The sequence below is a fragment of the Bradysia coprophila genome, unplaced genomic scaffold, assembly GCF_014529535.1.
Source record: "Bradysia coprophila strain Holo2 unplaced genomic scaffold, BU_Bcop_v1 contig_232, whole genome shotgun sequence".
In the NCBI taxonomy this organism is placed as follows: Eukaryota; Metazoa; Arthropoda; class Insecta; order Diptera; family Sciaridae; genus Bradysia; species Bradysia coprophila.
Window position 1 is genome coordinate 21,519,433 of NW_023503493.1, and position 22,927 is coordinate 21,542,359.

The 22,927-nt window shown below is 35.8% G+C and overlaps 1 protein-coding gene and 4 long non-coding RNA genes across 6 annotated transcripts; 2 read left to right on the plus strand and 3 right to left on the minus strand.

The window, feature by feature from the left end:
- The first annotated feature begins 562 nt into the window (after positions 1-562).
- Positions 563-22,581, plus strand: LOC119076281. The gene is made up of 3 exons (XR_005087599.1): positions 563-771; positions 12,545-12,550; positions 22,339-22,581. It is a non-coding gene; the product is annotated as an uncharacterized LOC119076281 (long non-coding RNA).
- LOC119076262 lies at positions 980-4,418 on the minus strand. 2 transcript variants are annotated; one of them, XM_037182936.1, is made up of 5 exons: positions 3,741-4,418; positions 2,733-2,808; positions 2,589-2,673; positions 1,884-2,523; positions 980-1,769 (listed from the first exon to the last, which is right to left on the minus strand). In XM_037182936.1, exons 1-5 carry the CDS (start codon positions 3,775-3,777, stop codon positions 1,009-1,011), a joined length of 1,599 nt encoding a protein of 532 aa, XP_037038831.1. In that variant the 5' UTR covers positions 3,778-4,418; the 3' UTR covers positions 980-1,008. The 2 variants fall into 2 exon arrangements, with proteins under 2 accessions (XP_037038831.1, XP_037038830.1); XM_037182935.1 differs by having other exon boundaries at positions 3,745-4,415.
- LOC119076273 lies at positions 10,662-11,098 on the plus strand. The gene is made up of 2 exons (XR_005087592.1): positions 10,662-10,792; positions 10,851-11,098. It is a non-coding gene; the product is annotated as an uncharacterized LOC119076273 (long non-coding RNA).
- LOC119076266 lies at positions 14,324-14,675 on the minus strand. Its single transcript, XR_005087585.1, has 2 exons — positions 14,520-14,675; positions 14,324-14,459 (listed from the first exon to the last, which is right to left on the minus strand). It is a non-coding gene; the product is annotated as an uncharacterized LOC119076266 (long non-coding RNA).
- On the minus strand, positions 18,621-18,867 carry LOC119076270. Its single transcript, XR_005087589.1, has 2 exons — positions 18,765-18,867; positions 18,621-18,704 (listed from the first exon to the last, which is right to left on the minus strand). It is a non-coding gene; the product is annotated as an uncharacterized LOC119076270 (long non-coding RNA).
- Positions 22,582-22,927: the final 346 nt, after the last annotated feature.

Here is a 22,927-nt window from a genome sequence, read left to right on the forward strand (position 1 = left end):
GGAAGTTTTCAGAAAATTTCTTTAGATACCGGGAAATCGAAAAAATCGCGAAAAATCGAATTTACGATTTTAGATACCGGGAAATTTGATTCTGATACCGGGAAGAAAATAAAATTTCCACACGCGACGCGCGATGTCTAACGGTTAACGTGGTATTATACTTATGTATGATAGGTGCGTTAAAACAAATGAAATACAAGATTTTGTTTCAAATAATGAAAGTACGTTAAGCCGGAGATATAAAAGATTCAATTATTATACCACAATATGTTTGAAGGTTCTGTCTTAAATTCTTTCAGAACCTTGATATGTTTGCCATTTCAGAAAGGTTAAGTATACTTCTAACACTGAACCAAGCAAGCACTAGAACAGATTTTTTAACGGAAATTTAGCCTCTCTAATATGATCTGCCACAAAATAAACAACAATTTTTGAACCGCCACAAGTATAAATTTAATGAGAGCCTCCAAAGTGGCACAAATTTAAAATTGTTAGTTCACTTTAAAACGTAGACAAGTAGGTCATTTCAAACAGATTTTTAGAAATTCGCAGAAATTAATTGGCAAATATTATGATTTAATGAAAATTTGTCAATAAACAATCAGATGAAACATTTATTTATCGAAACCAAAATACTGTCAACAACTAGAGCATGTGTGTCCAAAATATAGTACACCGACAACTCTGATCTTTTATAATGACAATATAGTAGGGTTGCATACGCAGGCCCCTCTTGGAAAATCTGTTCTACTGCTTGGTTCAGATGCTATGGTATTACTAATGATGTGATGGTTGATTGTCGAACAAAACTAGTAAACTTCTCAGTTACATGCAAATTGATGCAGTTGATTAGAGTTATTGATACTTTTTTACGTTAATAGACATAGGAATAGCGACATTGCTGTAGAAGTAGCAAGCTGATACTTTCTCTAATTACCACATTCATATCGTTTGTTCTTTATTCCTTTTTCATTTTCCTCGATGGCAAGAATACTCATGACGTCAACACTACCGTTCCAACATATGCGGATAAATCCATAAAGGGTGATCGTGCTGTGGGTTTAAGTATCTATAAACACCGGGAACTATCGGTCTAGGTGGCAGAAAGCCTATGCTTCGATTAGGTGGAGCTACATTATTATGTTGAACGAACCGATCTATGTAAGGATGTGGCATTCGTTCCATTTCAATGGGATATTGCATATATTGTTGGTCATATGGGGAATACATTGGTTGCCCCATTAGATTAGGATGTGACTGTGACATATCTAAAGGTAATTGCATGTTTCGAACCATAAAGTCATGTCGATAGTTTGGACGATTAGCGTACGTATATTCTATATGCGGAGGTATACTCGGTTGGTCTGGTATTAATGAAGCTGGAGAATGTCGTCGTACCGGCATATTGAGAACAATCGGATCTTCCATTGGCTCGTTGTACAATGGATTATTTCTAAAGAAATCTGACCGATAATATGGACTGGGGTGCATTACTTTTGGCCTAATTAGTCTTGGATTTGAAACCATTGGTCGATCTACTTTTACTCTACCAATAGATTGAGGGTCAGGGTATTTCGTCAGCTGAGAATTCGTCGTATTTACATGTGCAACACTTGGTTTTTGTATTGTTGATGTGGGAATTGGACAATGGTCGAAATAGGGCTTTGATGTCTCCGCAGGATGATCAGCTAATTTTGTAGTTTTATTTAATAAATTTTGAATGTACTGAAGCCATTCGCTTCTGGGTCCGGAATTGTGTCGAATGTTATCTGAAAATGAAACTTTAAAGATCGAAACGAATTGAGAGCTGGGAGTTTTCTTATTGTATATCCCACTCAGAACACATGTAACTTAGAGACAAACACACATTTCAATGAACTTACTTGTTTTCGATTCTTCGTCTGATAGAACCCGTTTCGATGATTTTGAGTCTGGCTTTGTGGGCTTAGTGTCGTGTAGCAACGTATTTTGTAAGAGAGAATGTGGTTGTGGGTGTTGGTTGCAAACGTTGCTCGGGTTTTTTCGATCAGGAGTCATTACTTTCACTAGGATATTCGACTCGTTAAATGGAATCGAAAAATCGAAATCTTGAGATCTTTTTGGCATTTCATGATCCATAGTTGGCGATACTATAACTGTGTTGGAATCCACTGTTATTTTATTTTGTTTTACTTCCGATTGAATGTTATCCCCGCGCTCATTTCTATTGAATTGCATTTGCTCCACTTCACCTCCATTAAATGGATTTCTGTTTTTATAGTCGTCTGTTGAATCTATCGATTTGCAAACGCTATCGTCATACTTTATGTGTGGATAATAATTTTTTGATTCATTGGCAACACTTGTTACACCATTGAATGCTGCAACCTGTGTTTCAGTGCTTGATACGAGATTTTTTTGTCGTTCATCTATGTGCCGATTGGAATGTACTGGATCCACTATCAACTCTTCATTTGATACAACAGCACTATACGGCCCTTTTCTTATACATTCGTCCGTATTTGGATGAAACTGTCTCAAATGCTGAAAGGATACGAATTTAGATATTGACTGTCGATGGTGTTGCGAAGCATGAATTTTTTTCTTACTTCAACGTTGTGCTGTTTCTGAGACATTTCCTTCATGTCTGCGCATTTTTTTAAATAATTTTCTCGTTCCATTTTTAACCTTTCCCTTAACAAACATTGTCTGCTCAATTTAACTTCAAATATTTTATAAGCGGTTTCACTTACTTGTAATCTAATTGATATTTGTATCGTATCGCTTCCCAATTCCTCGTCTTAACTATTTGCTTTTCCAGACTAGAATCTGTAACAAATAAATTAAACTTTAAAAACCTTCATCATGACTATTTTAACAACCTTGTTGCAAAACATTACTCTTAGCAAATGCACCAACTTTTCTGAATAAATTTCACTCATTCGACAGTAGGGTGTAGTAAGTAAATAAATAGGGTGTAGCGGTTTTTACAAAATGTCTTATTTCTTTTAAGGCTCAGCCGGAAATCCACTCAGCTGGTCCATCTGACCATTTTATGGAAGAAAAAAAATTCAAACTTTAATTTGTGCTGCCGCCAGATCGATTTTTGAAAATTTCGTCGGTCCACGTCACATAAAAAATCAATTTTTTAGGGTGGGCTCCGTGTGCACAAAAAGTTGGGCCCACATGGTAATCTAACCTCCAGACTTCACAGATTATTTTACGAAAAAGATCGAGTTTTTACTACATTGCTACACCCTATTCGACAGCCACTAAAACGGGTGGGTACAGGTATCAGAACCTGATGTTTTTTAACCACTTGTGGTTAAAGAATCTTTACAGTTAGTGCGTGTGATTTACATAAATGTAAATTCCATAACGTGTCCCGTGATGAACGCAATTTCATTTTGTAATAGCTCGAAATCTGTACGACCTTTCTTTGAGCAACATAAGATGCTCTAAGAAAAGTCTGATAGATTTCGAACTATTTCAGTTTGGAGATGCGCTAGTCACAGGCCACGTCATGGATTGTTTCTTATGATTTGCTACGATATCAAACTTTGCCGACGGGACAATAAATGCGAATTTTCCGTGCTAATATAAGTAATGAAATACACACACGGAATTTTCAAAACCGACACATTTTCTGTTTCTGTGTTTTATTTGAGTTTCTGATTTCTCCATAAAAAAATGCATGAAAAATTAACAAAAAAAACCATGTGTCGGTTTTCAAAATTCCGCGAGTGTAATATAATTGTCACCTACAACACAATTCTTCGCCCACAGATAAATGTTCATTGCTGTCGGTCGTTTTATGCAATGGGCTCGTCATTTGTTTCCTTTTTAAATTCTCCACCACAGTTTTAACATTAAATGGATTATCGGGTCTACGTGACACATGTATTACCGGAATCACAAATGCTTTTTTATAACGACGATAATGCCTTACTCCTTTTGACCACACATATTTCTTCAAATAAACACTGCGATACTTTCGAGCTACATTTGGCCTGATCAATTTTTCCGACCGGCACCGATCCACATTGGATATATCACAAATTGTTCTAAAATTTGTACCGTTCTCTTTTCGCGTTGTTGTTGTATCCTTTTCAACTGATTGATTAGATATGATATTATGCGGACATGAGTCATAGAACACATCAAAATTTTCCATTTTCCATTTTTAAACGAATGCTTCTCTAACTTTATATTTAAAATAGAAAATTCAGAGTTATTCAACTGCAACATGCACGTTTCACAACATGGAAACTACTGTTAAATCAAATATTTTCTAATTGTCCTGTGCACCGAGTTTTGAGTTGTAACCCGAATAAACCGATGTCCGTTTAATATAATGTCGTTGTTTTTTCGTACGATTACACGTTCCTGTAGCTTTTAGCCACGTCAGGTAATAAATATGTGATTTATGTGCTCAACAGGTGGATATGGGAATTGGGTGGTAAGTGGTAAATGATGTGTATCGCTGTGATGCGTCAATATGTATTTCTACGTTGGTAAATATGACCGTTGATTCGACAGTGAATTGATAAAACAGTTTCTATATATAGTCAATATTATTCAATTATTCATGCGATAAATGGCTTGCGTTACGTATTCATGAATTTCGTTAAATGGTTTCAGTTCGTTTTGTGGTTGTAGCAAATAGTTATTTATGCAACATGCCCGTGTATAAAGTGAAGACTAGTCTCGTTACATTGGGAATATTTTTGCCACTGTCTGTTGAGACCGTTGCATTAAAGTCTCTCTTAGGATTGCGACAGTGAGATAGGTTTTGCTGTGTATTTCAATGACCGTTCAATGAAGTAGATTAAATGTTCTATCGTTCATGACAATGTTCACGATTGCTGGCTGAAGAAATAGTTATTTATGCAATCGATGTGCAAGGTACTCAATTACTAATAATTATATCATAATTATATAGCTAGAGCCTAATAAAGTACTTTGTATCGAGTTACGTTACACACAACATTTGATGCCACAGAGGCATCTAAAGTTAGCAAATTTTTCATATTATAATGCTGAGTGGCATAAAATGAATTTATGTGTTATTAAACATTAGTTCAGTCTAAATACATAAAGAGTTTCTACTCTCAGTATTTTAAAGTGTGAGAACTCTAAAACTATGTGCAATAATCTTCTACATTACGTTATTAAAAACAGGCAAGAAACAGTTTAATTCCGTCCCGGAATTGCATAAAAGAAATTTTTATATCAAACTCTGCACAGTGCACTTAACCCTTTGAAGTTTATTTTCAAGCACGAAGTACAGAGGTCTTATACGTGTACTGCTGCGTTTGTAACATATCGAATTTTAGTCCTTTTAAGTCTACCGAGTGAAGAAAATGGAAAATTCTAACAATCAGGAATTTTCTATTTTACCCTGTACCAAGGGAAGAAAAATTGGAAATTTCGAGAGTGTTATTTGTGCCACAAGTCACCCGACTGCAGTAATTTGCAATGGATTTAACTTTTTCGACAACAAAACAATTTCCAACTTTTTTACCGAGGTCCTCACATCGATATAATATACGGTAGATAAGTAATGTCAAACTTTATGCGGAAAGATCACATCGATGAATGTGTAACGTAACTTACGTTTTGAGAAAGCGCGCGAAATAATGTCATACAAATATTTGAAAATAATTGAAACTATGCATTTCTCAATTTCCTTTTTCTCTTCGTTTTGTGTTGTGATCATCGAATATACTGTAGATAATGAGACATGAAGATTCGGAAACAGCACACATACAAGTGCAAAAAATACGAATCACAACAGACAACACAAAACGAAGAGAAAACGGAAATTGAGAAATACAGAGTTCCAATTATTTTCAAATATTTGTATGACATTATTTCGCGCGCTTTCTCAAAACGTAAGTTACGTTACACATACATCCATGTGATCTTTCCGCATAAAGTTAGTTTGACATTACTTATCTACCGTATATTATATCGATGGTTGTGATTCGTATTTTTTGCACTAGTGTCTTATTATCTACAGTAGGGTGTGTCGATTTCAATTTTTATTTTTAGAGATTCCGGATTCCGATCTACCGCGATTCACCATCGCACTAGCAATAATAATCAGCAATTTTTTTTTATAAGTCAATATAGGCTTGCATCATTGTTTTTCAAAAATTTTCAAGCTAAACGAGGTAGCTGGATTGTGGGTCCGAACCAAAAAAAATCTACAGATGCCTTTGGAGAGTTTTCACTCTGTATCGTTAGAGGGTCTACTAGAACAACAAAAATTAAAAAAACTTAAAAAAATGTTTTACATTTACATTAAACAAAAAAAATCTTTGGAAACTGTCGAATATAAGAAGGATGTAATGGTAGTAAATGAACGTAACTAGTTTTCGGTTGATCGTAAAAAATAACTCAGTTTACCAATATTTTCGGTAAATTGTTACTAATTTCGACTTTATAATGGTTAAGTAATGATTTTTGACCACTTTTTGAGTTCTCAACGTTCTTTTAAATTTTCAGCAAGATTTTCAATCAACCGTAAATCATAAATAAAATATGACTATTAAGTGCCCATTCCACTTAAAAAAAGTACTCCGTGAGAGAGCCGTTAGAGCGCCGTGAGAGAGCAAGCTGTCAAATAAACAAAGAAAAATTGAAAAAATTCAATTTTGTCTCTCACACGGAGTACTTTTTTTGGTAAGAGGAAACTAAGCATTAGTCCTATTAGTATGAGCTGTCTATTATTCTTTTTGGTTGCCTTTTTGTTAAATCAGTGGGCAAAATTGCAGTTTAGTGGAACAACACCGATTTGGGTGAAAGTAGGTTGTATCGACAGGGGGAGGTCCCCTGATGACGAAACAACAAGATTTGGGGCGCGGAAGCCTCTCCCTGAGCCACCAGGGCCCTCCAAAGTTTTCACACTTTTCACAATTTTTGCGTGTTTTTTTGACGGAATCGACAGTAGAAGGTCCACTGATGACAAAACAACAAGAATTGTGGAGCGCAAGCCACTCCTCATGGCGCCAGGGCCATCGAAAGTTGGCACACTTCTTCGAATTTTTGCGTTTTTTTTTACGGAATCATCATTTTTTCTTTTTTTTATGTACTGATGCCCTTGTTGCAATGAAATTAAGTATGTATCTAGTTGTAGTCATTATATTCTTCTTCCGTCTCTGAGTCGGTGGCAGCAGAGGGTTTTTCGCCTTGCGTTGTTGTTTACGTGGCGTAGTAAACTTTAGTCGAAGTCATTTCGTTCAAGGGAAATGAAGTTATTTTGTAAGGCAAAAAGTAGTCGTCGGCATTTCGTACAAGGAAAATTTTTTCTGAGGAAGGAGTAGCTCTTGCGCGTCAATTCTTGTTGTTTTGTAATCAGTGGACCTTATACTGTCGATTCCGTCAAAAAAAAGCAAAAATTCAAAAAGTGTGAAACTTTGGAGTGCCCTGGCGGCCCAAAAAGAGGCTATTGCTCCCCAATTTTTGTTGTTTTGTCATCAGTGGACCTTCTACTATCGATTCCGTCAAAAAAAACACGTGAAAATTCAAAGAAGTGTGAAAACTTTGGAGCGATCTGGCGGCCATAGGAGGGGCTTCCGCGCCCCAAATCTTCTTGATTCGTCATCAGGGGACCTCCCCCTGTCGATCCCATCCACTTTCGTGCAAATCGGGGTTGTTCCACTAAACTGCAATTTAGCCAATCAGTGTAGATGCGAAGTATGTTTTGTGAATGTGGCACGAGAACTCGTTCACAAAATAGAAAACTGCGATTGATGTTCTTCTTTTACTCTTTTGTACAAAAAAGCAAAGTTCTGAAATAACCTTTGCTAAAAAGGAAGTTAACCGGTACTTGCTGCATTTACAAAACCTTCAATCGTGAAAAATATCACAACTCGTCTGAATTACGGCCTTCGCTTCGCTCTGGCAGCAAACTTCACACTCGTGGAAGTTGTAAAATATTTTGTTGAAAAAGATTCAGATATTAGTTGATAATAGTTCATCTTGCCTGCAAAGAAAATCATTTCATAATTGGTATTTTTCTGGCGTAAGGCATGGCTGTAAAGAAAATAAAAAACTACCTATTTGATAGTTGACTATCACTGTTCACAGACAACTTGACAGTTGACTAACAACTTAATAGTTGACTTACCCTTTAATAAATTAAATGTTCTTCTTTTATTGAAACTATAATCAACAGTGTAAAATTCTGGGATAGCTTCCAGATCCTTCATCCCACATAGCCCATTTTCGAACTTAGTCTTGGGATTTTAATTTCACACATTTGAAAAAAAGATTCATTCAAATTGGATGAGAATTACTCAAGTTATCGTGCCCTCAACGAAGAACTGTTACCCACATTTAACGTTTTTCATACCATTTCATACATGTTCAATCACAGTGAACTTTTTTGTTACCCACTTATTTCGGTATTTCTGGTGTAAGAACCTGACTTTCAGTCAAGGGAATAATGTTTTCTCGGATGACTTGTGACACTTGATATGCTCTGGCCACAAACAGCACCATCGATATTAAATTTGCAACCTTTTTTCGATAGGCCTATAATTTATTTATTTCGATAATAGCTATATTTAAGGGTATCCGAGAATAATAGCAAAATACAGTGAAATTCATAAATGTGCCTTCTGTAATCTAATCTCAAACACTAATTTTTTAATCGTTTTAGTGGAGATTGGAGAGGTATAGTTCTAAGTTACTTTGCTTTAATAGTGTTGTTTTTTATTTTCCCGAACCAACCTTCTAATAAAACGTATTATTCGTAGATGACGCACATGTTCATAACCGACATTATCGACAACAGTAGCATTCGTTTATACTCCAACGAGGAAAAATTAAAATTTACAATGAATATTTGCAAAAACCCCAGAATAGAATTTATGCATACATTTATCTGAATGACGCGGTACCAGAAACACATTTTAAAAGTAGACGTGGATTCGATTTGTGATGCATCCTCCGATATATGGATTGTTTAACAATAAGCCTACGAAATATCAATAGTTCAACGGAGCTCGAGAAGGCGACTTCACTATGGCCCTAATCGCCATACCAGAAAATTCTTATAGGTCCTTGTTGCGGTTGCCTCATAGTATTTTCGATTTTCAAACAAATTTGTATTATTTTATTTAAGGAAGGCGTAGTAGTCAAAAATTCTAAAGAGTACAGCTACAACACTAAATTCATAATAAAATTGACTTAAGACGACAAGATCGAAACTCTACTGGGGATGACCTCGTGACCTACTTTGACCTACAGATAACTTTGGGACTTGACATTCTTAGACCCATACGAAATACATTATAGTCTTATAACTTTTTACCGCGTGCGAGAAACTTCGAATTGTGGGTGTTCAGAGATACCGAAATCAGAGGAGTGAGGAGAGATAACCAATTCTAGTCTATACATATGTTCTGATATAAGTTCAGAGATATGGTTGGAAACGTGCTAGTTTAGAGGACTGATCAACTATGGAACTAAAAAAATAGATAATAAAAGCTACTGTAAATACTATACAATTTTAATTTATTCTCCGTTATAAATACAGAACCAGCAGGTAATCTTAAAATAGCACAACAAATTTCCATTCCAGGGAATTTACGGAGTTTTCGTCGTTTCGAAGCAAAAATGGTGAATTTTTAATACATAGGAACACACCTACGCCTAATTTATGTTATTTTGTGCCTAACCGATTTCTCTGCTGCAAACACAGAATGCTACTACGGCTACTTATACTACGAAATCCAGGATTTTCATCCATTGCAAATTAGGTTGAGCTTTTATCAGAGTATCCACTGTTCTAAACATATAAGGAGGAAAGTCTTTAGAATCTGGTAATGTAGCATTTCTTTTGAAATTATTATATCCACAAACTAGGCCATATTTTAATGTAAATTTGTAAATTTCGTATGACACATAATGGAGTTATATCGATGAAACCTTGTTCACATGATGTACGTAAGAAGTTGTTCATTTACTTCCACAAAAAATTGTGTTACGTGTAACATGACCTGAACTGCATCCGTACTAAAGATTTTGTTCTGCAAAAATTGGGGCGACACCTAATTTATTTGGCTGAGGTGTGGTTGATGTGATCCTTCGTTTTCGGTAAGCCAGAAATTTGTAGCTTAGATATTAAGGCCCCGTAAAGTTTGCTTCAGGGAATAGCTAAATACAGAATACTGAAATTGAGTTTGCCCTAGAAAGTGAACGTTCGTTAGGAGCGAGATATATCTCCTTTTAAAGTTCATCAAAATTTACGGCCTTTGGCTGAAAAATTCTGTCTGTAATTTTCGAAAAATGGTTGAGGATATTACTTATCCAATGAACTCCGCCACTAACCTATAAGCAATAAACAAACTAAACGACTGCAGTTTTAGGCTATTAGGACCAAGGGCTATCTGAGCATATAAACAAACCGTCGCTCCTGTGTTCACTTTAAAAAAATCCTCGAAACATTTCAGAATGTAAAATGAATTGAACCAAATTAGCGATGACGTGTATCACTGAAGATACGCAAAATTTTATTTCCAAAGAAGGGAATCGAAAATTAAGTTTACACAGTTGTTTAACGAATTTACTTATTTACACATCGAGTATAAACCAAACAATTATAGCCAGTCAGTGGTATAGTACACAACCTGACATGAAATGGTAATTTTCAGTTTCAAAATAGATTTTTTTTTGTATAAATAGGCTGACGAGCTTCTACTTTGCATCAGTTGAATTTCATTTCGGAAGTGATAACAACTCCTGTAAAAAAATGATGAAGCCAGTTCTTTTCACCTTCCTTTTGGCTGCCCTCTTTGCCGCGGTAAGACTGCAAAGAAAACTTTTGACAAATTCAATTTTCAACACATAACAATTTTTAGTACTCCGCATCACCAGTCGCTGACGCTGAAGCTGCACCAGCTCCTTGTTGGTGGTGGTGGCTGTTGTTGACCACTACATCAACAACAACAACAACTACTACTACTACTACAACTACCACCACTACGACCACTACAACTACAACTACTACAACGACCTTACCTCCGTAGTTCCACCAACACGTGGAAGTTTAAAAATGTTACTTACATTCAAAAACTTGCAATAAAATCAATCGTGTCTGGCACAGAAATAATTTACCGTTTTTTTTACTCCATCATGTGAGGCACATCTGAAAGGCGTCAATATAGCAAATTGAATGAATCGAAACCAGTAGCCAGTAGCCATGGAAGTGCCCGTGTCCATGAAAGGTGCACGGGATGTCTTGGGTGATTTGGATAGCTCTTGGTACCCTGAAAAATAAAAGTTCGGGTGCCAAGTTGAAATCCTGTCAGTTTTCGGCAAACAGAGGGGGGAATTCTGGAGTGCACTTTTTCGACTTTTTCAGTTTTCGACCATTTTCGAACACTCTGAAAAAAAAATAGTTCGTATTTGTGTATGGATGATATCGGTAGAGAATTAAAATGCATGTTAATGATGATAAATATAGTTCCGATACCCTATAAGTTGCCTTAGATGCTTAAAGATTCAAGAATGACACTACTCATTTTGTAATAGACAAAGCCTCGGACTAAGTTCTCAGGACGAGCAATCACAATTTTTATATTAACATGCTCACATTTCTTCATCTTCTTCTGTCTTTCACAAACATTGTGATCCACCCTGTATTGTCCAAATGCTTGTAGCCATATTTCTAATTGTTAGATGTTCGATAATTTGACGAGTGAGTGAATATTAACTTGGAATTTAGCTTACTTCTTAATGTCAATATATATATCGAAATAGTAGCTGGACTGATAGAAACCTGCCATTTTTCTAAAAAAAATTCCTCGTGAAAACTTCTTTCTTAAATACGCTGAACATCCTGCTACACTTAACAAATCATTAAAAAAAAAATAATTCCATCGGCATTCTTCAACATTTCTGCGACAAATTTAGTTAAAAATTGTTATCATTATTTCTCTACAGACGTGACATAACTATTGTTCAGAACCACCTTGTAACGTTCTGGTGCCTCTAGGTATAAATGATGGAATTTGTTTGACAAGAGGATCGCCACGGTTCAGCAGGGGGTTTTGAACATTTGTTTTTTACACGTTGGCACACGTGCTCTTGTCAGATTCAAGATTCTTTTTACGAAGGTTACGCTGATTATACTTTGTGAAAAAGGCCAATACCTTGCAAATATGTCACATCTTGGACAGAATTTGACACTGCAATATCTGCAACATGAAAAAACTAAATGTTCGAAACCCCCTGAAACCCCTACGTAAGAATCATCTCGAGCAAAGGCTCCGGCGAGCGGTTCATCTCCCTGCTGCCAATCTTCGGGTCTACGAACGTTGTTATTACCGTACCCGTAGGCCCGTCGTTGGCTAGAACAGTCGGCTTTATAAACGGACTCAGGTAACTGGACGAATACAGGTAATTTAATGAATACAGTGGGATGACAAAGCAGGTAACAGGTAAATTTTCCTTGCGGCATTATATTGTGTCGGACTGTATTGCAAGCCTATGAATGATATATGCAAAAGTAGCTAGTCCAGTCACTTAGTCCGGCGACGGTGATTGTTGTTAGTCTTAAGTTTAACACATTTCGGATGGCGGTCCGGCGCTGTTCAATACATCGATACGATGTACACACAGAGTAACAAAGTATTGAACAAAGAGGGCAAAAAGGGGGATCCAAGTGGGTCATTCCACTGTGATTGATTCAACGTTCAAGCTCTTCCGAAAAGACCACAGGGTCCTATTCGAAATGTGCAAGGTCAAGGTCAAGAAACCCCCTGAAACCCCGTGCTTCCACCTACGTAATATACACAAACTAGGTGAGCCAATCTTAATTTATTCGAAGTATTGGATATGAATAAAGAATTCTCTATCGACATCATCCATAAAAATACGAAATATTTTCTTCAGAGTGTTCGAAAATGGTCGAAAACTGAAAAAGTGCACTCCAGACTTTTAACTCCGGTAGTCAAGAAACTCGAGAAAGAGTTACAAAAATCGAAAATTTCAAAAACATTCTACATCAGTAAATCACATATTTCACGTACGCAACGTGTTTCATCATAGCACTGAACACGTTTTTTGAACCGCCACAAGTATAAATTTAATGAGAGCCTCCAAAGTGGCACAAATTTAAAATTTTTAGTTCGCTTTAAAACGTAGACAAGTAGGTCATTTCAAACAGATTTTTAGAAATTCGCTCAAATTATTATTTCCTGAACATTTGTCAATAAATAGATTAAGATTGGCTCGTTTGGTTTGTGTTTTTTATGTAGATGGAAGCACTGAGTTTCGGTGGGTTTTGAAATTAAGTTTCTCTATGTTGCCCACATTGCAATGTCAAATATATGTACAATATCTGTAATTTGTGCTAGGTGAAGTCCCTTTTCACCAAGCGATCAGCGAAACCTATAAACTTAAACATCTTTAAATTGTCAACAACGTGTGGCAACGTATAAAAAATAAAAATCGAAACCCACCAGAAACCGGTGGCGATTTACTTGTCAACGGACGATACATAGACAAATTCCTTAATCTATTAGATGAAACATTTATTTATCGAAACCAAATTACTGTCAACAACTAGAGCACGTGTGTCCAAAATATAGTACACCGGCAACTCTGATCTTTTATAAAGACAAAATATTAGGGTTGCCCCTCTTGGAAAATCTGTTCTACTGCTTGGTTCAGATGCTATGGTTTCATGCAACGTTTTTCGTGTAATGAATCAATTGTGTCATTATACATCCGCTAGGGCAAAATAAACAGTGAAACTATAGGCGGAGAAAGATTAAGAAGTCACAGTCACAATCCAGTTCTAGTTATCACCAGGCAGGAATTTCTTTTATTTTCTCGGCCTGTACATCGTTCTGTACATCGAAACCATTTATTTCAACGTTTTATCCACACTCCACCTAGAATTACATGAAGTAGAATTACCTACATAGCGGTGGGAGGCTCTGGCTCAGAGAAGCAACGTATGTATATTCTCATCGGACTATTAAATGCAACAAGTGGTGAAAGTAACGACTCTTAAAACTCCCAACGGAATTCGACTGCTTAAGAGGCATCGGTACTCAGCTAAAATTGTAGACTGCATTTACGTGTCTCCTATTTCATTTTTGATGGTATCCTTTCATCAGAATCCTTTTCGAAAAATATACGACAGCAATAACGACCAAGAATTTTTGAAAAGGAATTCTGGTGGAAAGATGGGGTAAAAAAACGGTAAATGGTTTCTGTGCCAGACACAATTGATTTTATTGCAAGTTTTTGAATGTAAGTAACATTTTTAAAAATTCCACGTGTTGGTGGAACTATGGAGGTAAGGTCGTTGTAGTAGTTGTAGTTGTAGTGGTCGTAGTGGTGGTGGTTGTAGTAGTAGTAGTAGTAGTTGTTGTTGTTGATGTAGTTGTCAACAACAGCCACCACCACCAACAAGGAGCTGGTGCAGCTTCAGCGTCAGCGACTGGTGATGCGGAGTACTAAAAATTGTTATGTGTTGAAAATTGAATTTGTTTGAAAAGTTTTCTTTGCAGTCTCACCGCAGCAAAGAGGGCAACCAAAAGGAATGCGAAAAGAACTGGCTTCATCATTTTGTCTCGAGAGTGGTTACCACTTCCGAAATGTAATTGAACTGATACAAAATAGATGCCCGTCAGCCTATTTATACGAAATTTTTTCAATTTTGAAACTGAAAATTACCATGTCATGTAAGGCTGTGTACTATACCACCATAGCTCTATTGTTTGGTTTACACTCGATGTGTTTAATAAGTAGATTCGTGAAACAACTGTGTAAACTAATTTTCGATTCTTTGGAAATAAAATTTTGCGTATCTATTTCCATCTTACATTTTGAAATGTGTCAATGACGACTGACGAAAGCTCCGTAGATTCCCTGGAATAGAAACTTGTTATGCTATTTTTAGATTATCTGCTGGCTGGAGGATATTGATTCAATCTGCCGTTGGTAAGATCTGGACAGTCGTTTCCACTGGTAGCAGTACACTTTTAGTTGCATCATCCTCATTTCAAATGTTTCATTTTATAGCTACAATTTGTGGGAAGAGAAGAGCTTTATTAGTCTGCTCAATGAAAATTTTATGGAATTAGGTATTCCTATTGGGATACTACCAACGCAATGGGGTTGTCATTCGAGCTAGAGGTGATAATTATGTGCTAAGAAACCATATTTGTTATTTGTGTCCAAGAAGCATTCCTACTGAAGTTGTACCACAATGCAATTTTTCATGTGTCGGGCCAAAAACGGGGGTTATGCAGAAATTTTCTGTGGTTTTTGGCCCTTACATGAAAAATAATGTGTATATTTATCTTGGCCGGAGGTGTTGATATGAAGAAATTAAACTGACTAATTCACGCCGTAAGTGCGGTCGAAATTCAAAATGGAAAGTGCGGAGGTCTTTCTAACGTAGCGTCATTTTTATACAATGAAGCGTTGAAATGTATTTTTCGGTTCACTTTTTCATCGAATCGTTCACTTAAAATTCAAATTTTAGGCACACTTACGGCGTGAATTGCTCTAGTACCAAGTGTTATCAAGTAACACTCTATCTACGAATACAAAGACTATACCCGGCATCGTCGATATTTTTTTTTTACTTTTGTTAACCTGTTGACCAAGCTGAGTGGTTTTCAATTATACAGCTCTGCAATCCATTTCCATCATTACAACAGGAGTTTCTTAGGCATTTCCGCTTATTTCCATGATCGTTCACCACCGTGTTTATTGTGGCGCCATATTTTCGAATTGGCATCTATGGAGGAGTAGTGGGGATGTGCCAACGTTATTTGATATCAATTTCTTTGCTTGAAAGCCTACATTGTTGTTATCAGTGAAGTTCAACATTTTTCGTCAGTCAACGGCCACATATTTTATATTTGATTTTCAATATGTTACACTTTTTAAATTCGAATATTAAGTGGTTATTTATTAAGAGGTGAAATTAGCCAGAGTCATAGTTTTGCTTCATTTCTAATTATCTACTTAGGACCTAGTACCAATGGTGGGTCAATTATATTGTTCTCAAAGCTACTTCGCTTAAAGGTTGTTTTAATTTTCCTGAGCCAAAGTTCTATTTTGTCCTAGATGACGCACATGTTCATAACTAACATTATCGACAACAATAGCGTTCGTTTAAATTTAAAGTAGAAAAATTTAAATTGATAATTAATATTGACAATAGAAACCCCAAAATAGAGCTTATGCATATGCATATGCATACATATTGGAATGACGCGACACCAAAAAAACATTTTAATTAGACGTGTGTTTGATTCGTGATGGTGATGCATCGCATCATCCATTATTTAACAATAGACCAATTTTTTCCCAATAGCCATATCATGTCCGGAGCGTTAGCGGAGGACTTGACGCAGTCTGACTTCCAAAAAAAGAACGAAGAAATTTTTTTGAGACGCGGCAACTATATATAGGCGAGAATTTAAGTTTCTTTCCTTTGGCCTGTATCACCACAAATCCTATTCTATCTTATTCGCGCTTCAAATACGAGCAAAACGATTCGAATTTCGTCAAATTTTCGAATTTCGTCAAATTTTCGAATTTCGTCAAATTTTCGAATTTCGTCAAATTTTCGAATTTCGTCAAATTTTCGAATTTCGTCAAATTTTCGAATTTCGTCAAATTTTCGAATTTCGTCAAATTTTCGAATTTCGTCAAATTTCGTCAAATTTTTGAATTTCGTCAAATTTTCGAATTTCGTCAAATTTCGTCAAATTTTCAAATTTCGTCAAATTTCGTCAAATTTTCAAATTTCGTCAAATTTCCGAATTTTGTCAAATTTCGTCAAATTTTCAAATTTTCGAATTTCGTTAAATTTCGTCAAATTTTCGAATTTTGTCAAATTTTCGAATTTCGTCAAATTTCGTCAAATTTTCGAATTTCGTCAAATTTCGTCAAATTTTCGAATTTTGTCAAATTTTCGATTTTCGTAAAATTTTTGAATTAAAACTGTAAACTGTTATAAAAAGCAGTGTTGACTACACTTCTAAAACAACTGATATCCCAACAAAAATCTCTTCGAGAAAAGTGTGACGCAGTCTTTGAAATACAATTTCTAAAATGAATGATATCGCTAGAGTTGACGCTTTCAGCTTCGTTACGCAAAAATTAAATTTTACACCCAATTTTAGTTCAAACAAGCTGGCTTAGTTTTTCTCATCATCTGCCAAATAATTTTTACCAAAAAAAATTTGACTGGAAACAACCAAAATTTTACCAAAAAAATCTGCGTCGCATGCGGCAGATAAATTTTCTTGCTGATCTGTTCCTGAACATTTGCCACTTTGCGACGCAGATTTTTTTGTAAAATTTTGGTATATTATCAATACGATTGTCGATATCGGCAAACTTAACACAGGCAACGTCGCAGCGGGATAGTTTTTGAAATATTTTTTAAGAAAACAGTTACTAAAACGAACTAAACAGTTTTAGTAACCGAGAAATGATTGCGCTTTTGTGAGGTTGACACACAGAATCATCAAAACAATCCACGGCACTGTGCCTTTCTGTCATTAGTTTCGCAAACCACATAGATCTACAATCTTAGTACCACTATCCCACTTAGTCACAATAAAAATGTAACCTCTTAGTCTACCCTGTCAGTAGACTGGATGGATGTTTTGGTAGGCGTTCCTTTCACGAAAATCTTAAGTATAGAGCTGCACATTAATGTCTGCTGCAATCCCTTTTCTTAAATATTAAATTCTTAGCCTTGACCTTTTGTTACAAAAATAAATTTAAGAACAAGGTAAAACAGCAAAATTAAGGTTTGATTTCCACTTACAAAAAAAATCCGTGTGAGAGGCAAAATTGATTTTTTTTCAATTTTTGCTTTGTCTACTTGACAGCTCACTATCTGATATGGCTCTCTCACGGAGCACTTTTTGTTGAGTTGAAACCAACTTAAGCCAACATGTAGACAATTGCATAGAAAGAAAGTCTGAAATGCACTGGTGTGCTACAACTAGCGGAGGGACGCTCATAGAAGCAACGTATGTATATTCTCATCGGACTGTTTACTGCAACAAGTGGTGATAACAACGACTCTTGATGTTCCCAACAGAATTTGACTATGCTTAACGACATTAGGTAGCGCATTAAAGAACGACACTGTGTTCACAAAGGACGATTTTTTGTACTGAGCGGTCGCATGACGCCGAAAAAAAGTTGGATCGTGGGGAAAAATGGAGTAAGTCGTAGAGATAGCCTAGAACTTTACTGGTTAGCAGCTTGAAGAGGAACATTAGCCTCTTCCGATATTCGGAAGTTTTTTCGCAGATACTTCACAAACATGTTTTCCATTTAGAAGGAAATTTACGTTCGAACCGGTTTGTTGAAAAGAATAAAATCGAAGTTCCAAGTATTGAAGTATTCAATTTTTAGTCTCAAAGTTACATTTGATAGACATGATGATGTAAAAAAACGGTAAATTGTTTCTGTGCCAGACACGACGAATTTTATTGCAAGTTTTTGAATGTAAGTAACATTTTTAAAACTTCCACCTGTTGGTGGAACTACGGAGGTAAGGTCGTTGTAGTAGTTGTAGTTGTAGTGGTCGTAGTGGTGGTGGTTGTAGTAGTAGTAGTAGTTGTTGTTGTTGTTGATGTGGTAGTCAACAACATCCACCACCACCAACAAGGAGCTGGTGCAGCTTCAGCGTCAGCGTCAGCGACTGGTGATGCGGAGTACTAAAAATTGTTATGTGTTGAGAAGTTGAATTTTTTGAAAAGTTTTATTTGTAGTCTCACCGCGGCAAAGAGGGCAACCAAAAGGAAGGTGAAAAGAACTGGCTTCATCATTTTTTCACAAGAGTGGTTATCACTTTCGAAATGTAATTCAACTGATGCAAAGTAGAAGCTCGTCAGCCTATTTATATAAAAATTATTGCTATTTTTTAATGCAAATCAGTCACATGATTAGAGTTATCGTCCCTATTTGCAAGGCTATTGTCTATGTATATTTTTGGTAAATTAAATACAAAAATACTAAAAACAACTGTGCAGCCTTTTTCTAGAAATACTCACCACCATTGCCAATTCTTTTATTAAATTTTCCATTTGCAATTCATATTCATATCACCAACTTTTCGATCAAGATTATCATATTTATTGACATTTAATCTGCCTTAATTTATGGGTTTGAAAATTAATTTATATTGCAAAAAAAATATGTTGATGTATTCCGGCGTACGTTCGAAGAGCCATGACGTTATGTTATCAGTTGTTTCTTACGACAGTTCTTATGACGTTATAAATGAAGACGTCACTAATGAACTACATAAGTCGCACGGATCTGTAACTTTTTTTTTTGTAAGCGTCGTTAATAACGATTCGTTAAAGTGGAATTAGAAAAAAAAGCTAAATAATTAGTCAAAATGAATAATAATGAATAATAATAATAGACCATTTATTTAGCAATGCTATTTTTACATCATTTTTACATTTACATATAAATTAAAATCTCATTCTCATCTTCTCATTCTCTTACTTTTCATTCACTAGAATTTAGATTTGAAATAATTAACTTTATGAATCGTCTCAGTTTATTCTTAAACACAACCTCACTGTTTTCGTCTTTTATGTCCCTAGGAAGCGAATTAAACAGGATAAGTCCCCTATGAAACAACGAGTTCCTTTGTTTAGCACTTTTCCTAATCGACATCATTTCTCGATCTAGTTGAGTACCCATGTATGTCACCGTTGAACGTAACCATTTCTCCGAGATATTGAGGCAATAATCCACGCCGTAGCTTGAAGATAAACGTCAATGTTGTTACGTACACCCTTTGCTTCATACTCATCCAGTTCAATGCTTCCAACATGAATGATATTGGGGTTTCCTACATTTCAATACAGCTCTCATTGCCCGATTTTGGATTTTTTGCAGTCTGTCAAACGCAGATTGATCACTCAAGAACAGTAATGACGAGCAGTAGTCCAAGTGAGGTGCTCTGATCGCCTTGTTTATGCTAATTCCTGCTCCTATTGTTAGATTTCCGGCTAGCCTTGACAAGACACCAACTTTTTTCGCAACTTTCTTGCAGACGTAGTCAACGTTTTCTTTGAAATTTAATTTGTAATCAATCATGACTCCTAGGTATTTGATACAGTTCACGATTTCCAACTCCTCTCCGTCCACCATTATTCTGTTTACTGCAGACACTATTGAGGGATGACTCAACACCATCGCCTTTGTTTTCGAAACGTTGAGTTTAAGCTTATTGATTAACCATTGATTCATTTTGTCCAGTTCACCTTTCATTCTGTCACTCAAAACATCGATGTTATTCCCATTGAGGTATATAAGCGTATCGTCGGCGAATAAATTTATAAAAACGTTCGTAAGATGGGATGGCAGATCGTTGATATAAACGATAAATAGAATCGCTCCAATTACTGAACCCTGTGGCACTCCCAGCTCGTTTGGTATGATGTCTGACATATGTCCATTCACTCTGGTCCTTTAAACTCTGTTATTGTTATACAAAACTTGATTGTCGTTATTCTCCTCTAGGTAGTTATACCTTAAATGAATTATTACTAGACAGGTAATTCGTAGCAAGGCTGTATACTTTGGGGAGGTCACGCAGATGCAGATACGTGTTTTACACACCACGTTTCATACAAATTCCATACCACGCCATACAAATTCAATTTTGGTGAATTTGTTTGCATGGAAAAGGTGTGTTTCCTCTTATCTAATAAAATGGCGATCTGCGTGACCTCCCCAAAGTATACAGCCTTGTTTCGTACGGCAAAATGTGTCCCCAACATCAGTTTGTACAAGATGCATATTTCGTACGATTTTACGTAGAAATTTACACCCTGACACTAGGCGTTGTCAGCTTAGTATTTTGAAAATCCAGTGTCGCGAATCTAAAGTTTTGTTTTTATTTAATTTTCGGGACAATTTATCATTAATTTATTGTGAAAATAAGTATTGTCCAGATGCGTTTTTTTCGAATGTGGTTCAAGAGAAGAGAAAAGGTCACAACTTTCAAGTGTTTTTTTCAATGAATTTTATCAAAATTGTGTGAATTCGAATATATTTTTTTACACGGAAACCTTTTGCATATTTATTAATCCATTGGAATAAATCACTCTTCTTGGAGTACATTTTCGGTCTCTGAAAGTTTCCAACTTCATTTCCAAGGTAATCGTTCCAATATATTTTTTTTTATTTAAGAGTTTTGTGTAGTAAAAAAATTCGAATTCTCGCGCTAATTTGAGCACCAATTTTGCCCACCAATTCTCACACTATCAAATATTTAGTTTTTCATGTCGGAGACACAATATTTACTTAATTTTGTTCGGATTCATAATTCGGCGCCACTGGGCTATCTCGTTTCAAGTGCTAAATATAGGTATATCCTTAAAATTTCCAGCACCAGTTTTCGCTAGTTATATCCAGCGCCAGGTAGGTAAGCCCCTATAACCCATCGTGTTAATACGGCTCTGTAATTTCCAGTCTATATATAATTCGTTTAAGAGTTAACCTGTCGCAGACGCATATGAACAGTTTTACTATTCAAACTATTACTTCATTTGGTCGAGGATTTTCATAGATTGATTTTTTTTTAAAGCGCGTTTTTCTCCTGTAGCTTTTTTCAGAAGTTTGCCAAGAGTATTCATAAATAGCTTTGTTTCTGGACCGCAAACTCCCAAACTCTCAAATGAAATCGGTGTGAATATGTGATTCTCCTTCAGATTGATGTAATGATTTTGTTTTTTACGTTCTGCCTGTTCTGCAACACTACCAGCTTTTGAAGATGACATTTTCAAGTATGATTTCAGAAATCTTTTACTTCATTTGTTTCGAACATGCTTTTTGCTATATAAGACTCATTAGTCAGAGCTTGTCGTTTATTCTTGTTGTCGTTGTTGATAACAGATGACAGCCGCCTGCAGCAGGTTAATGTCAATGTGGCTTATTAAGCGTTTCGGATGAATATTGATAAATTTATTTTAATAGAGGTGTTTCTGGTCTTTGCGGATAAGCCCTTCGAGCTCATGTGATTTTGTAAAACATTTGACCACTGTTTCGATCTATGAGAAAATTAAATACATCTCTCGACGATGTGCATAAAAATTCAGTTCAAAAATATAAGTAGATATATTGCTCTATAGAAAAACTTTCATTAGTTCATGCACAAACCCCCTGCTCTATGTGATTTTTCTTGTATATAATGACAGCGAAAATGAGTTTACCATCGAACCTATGTGATTTTCTTTTATAAAAACAAAAAGGTTTTTCATACAATGCCCGAATAGCCGAAATATTATAGGTTATTATTCTCCTTGTTTGCTATTCGCACACACTAAGGCCAAACCACATTGAAACTTTATGTCGTGAAGTGACAGTTTTGACATTGACATTTTTGACGTTTTCATTTTTGACACCCGAAAAATTCCATCATAACCTCATCTGAAAACGTGAACTGTACACAAAACTTGTCTTTAAACAATTAATTTTGAATAATATTACAGTGTTATAGTATCATTATTGTAATATTTACGATAATACTGTAATATTATTCAAAATTAATTGATTAAAGACAAGTTTTGTGTTCAGTTCACGTTTTCAATTGAGGTTATAACGAAATTTTTCAGATGTCAACAATGACAACGTCAAAAATGTCAATGTCCAAACTGTCACTCCACGACAGAAAATTTCGATGTGGTTTGACTCTTAGAGTCTACATTGAATCGGATACTAAATAACAACGGCAATGTAAAGTTAACCAGGCAAGAGCAGGATAGACCTAAATGCATAAGTAGGCCTTTGATTTTGGTGCGAAACGCTTGCTAATACAAATGCATGAAACGAATACGTAAATGATTGTATAACAGAATTTGAGTCCCTCTTTTGAATGTATTTGCGTCCTCTGCTCCTGCTTGGCTTACTTCTCTCT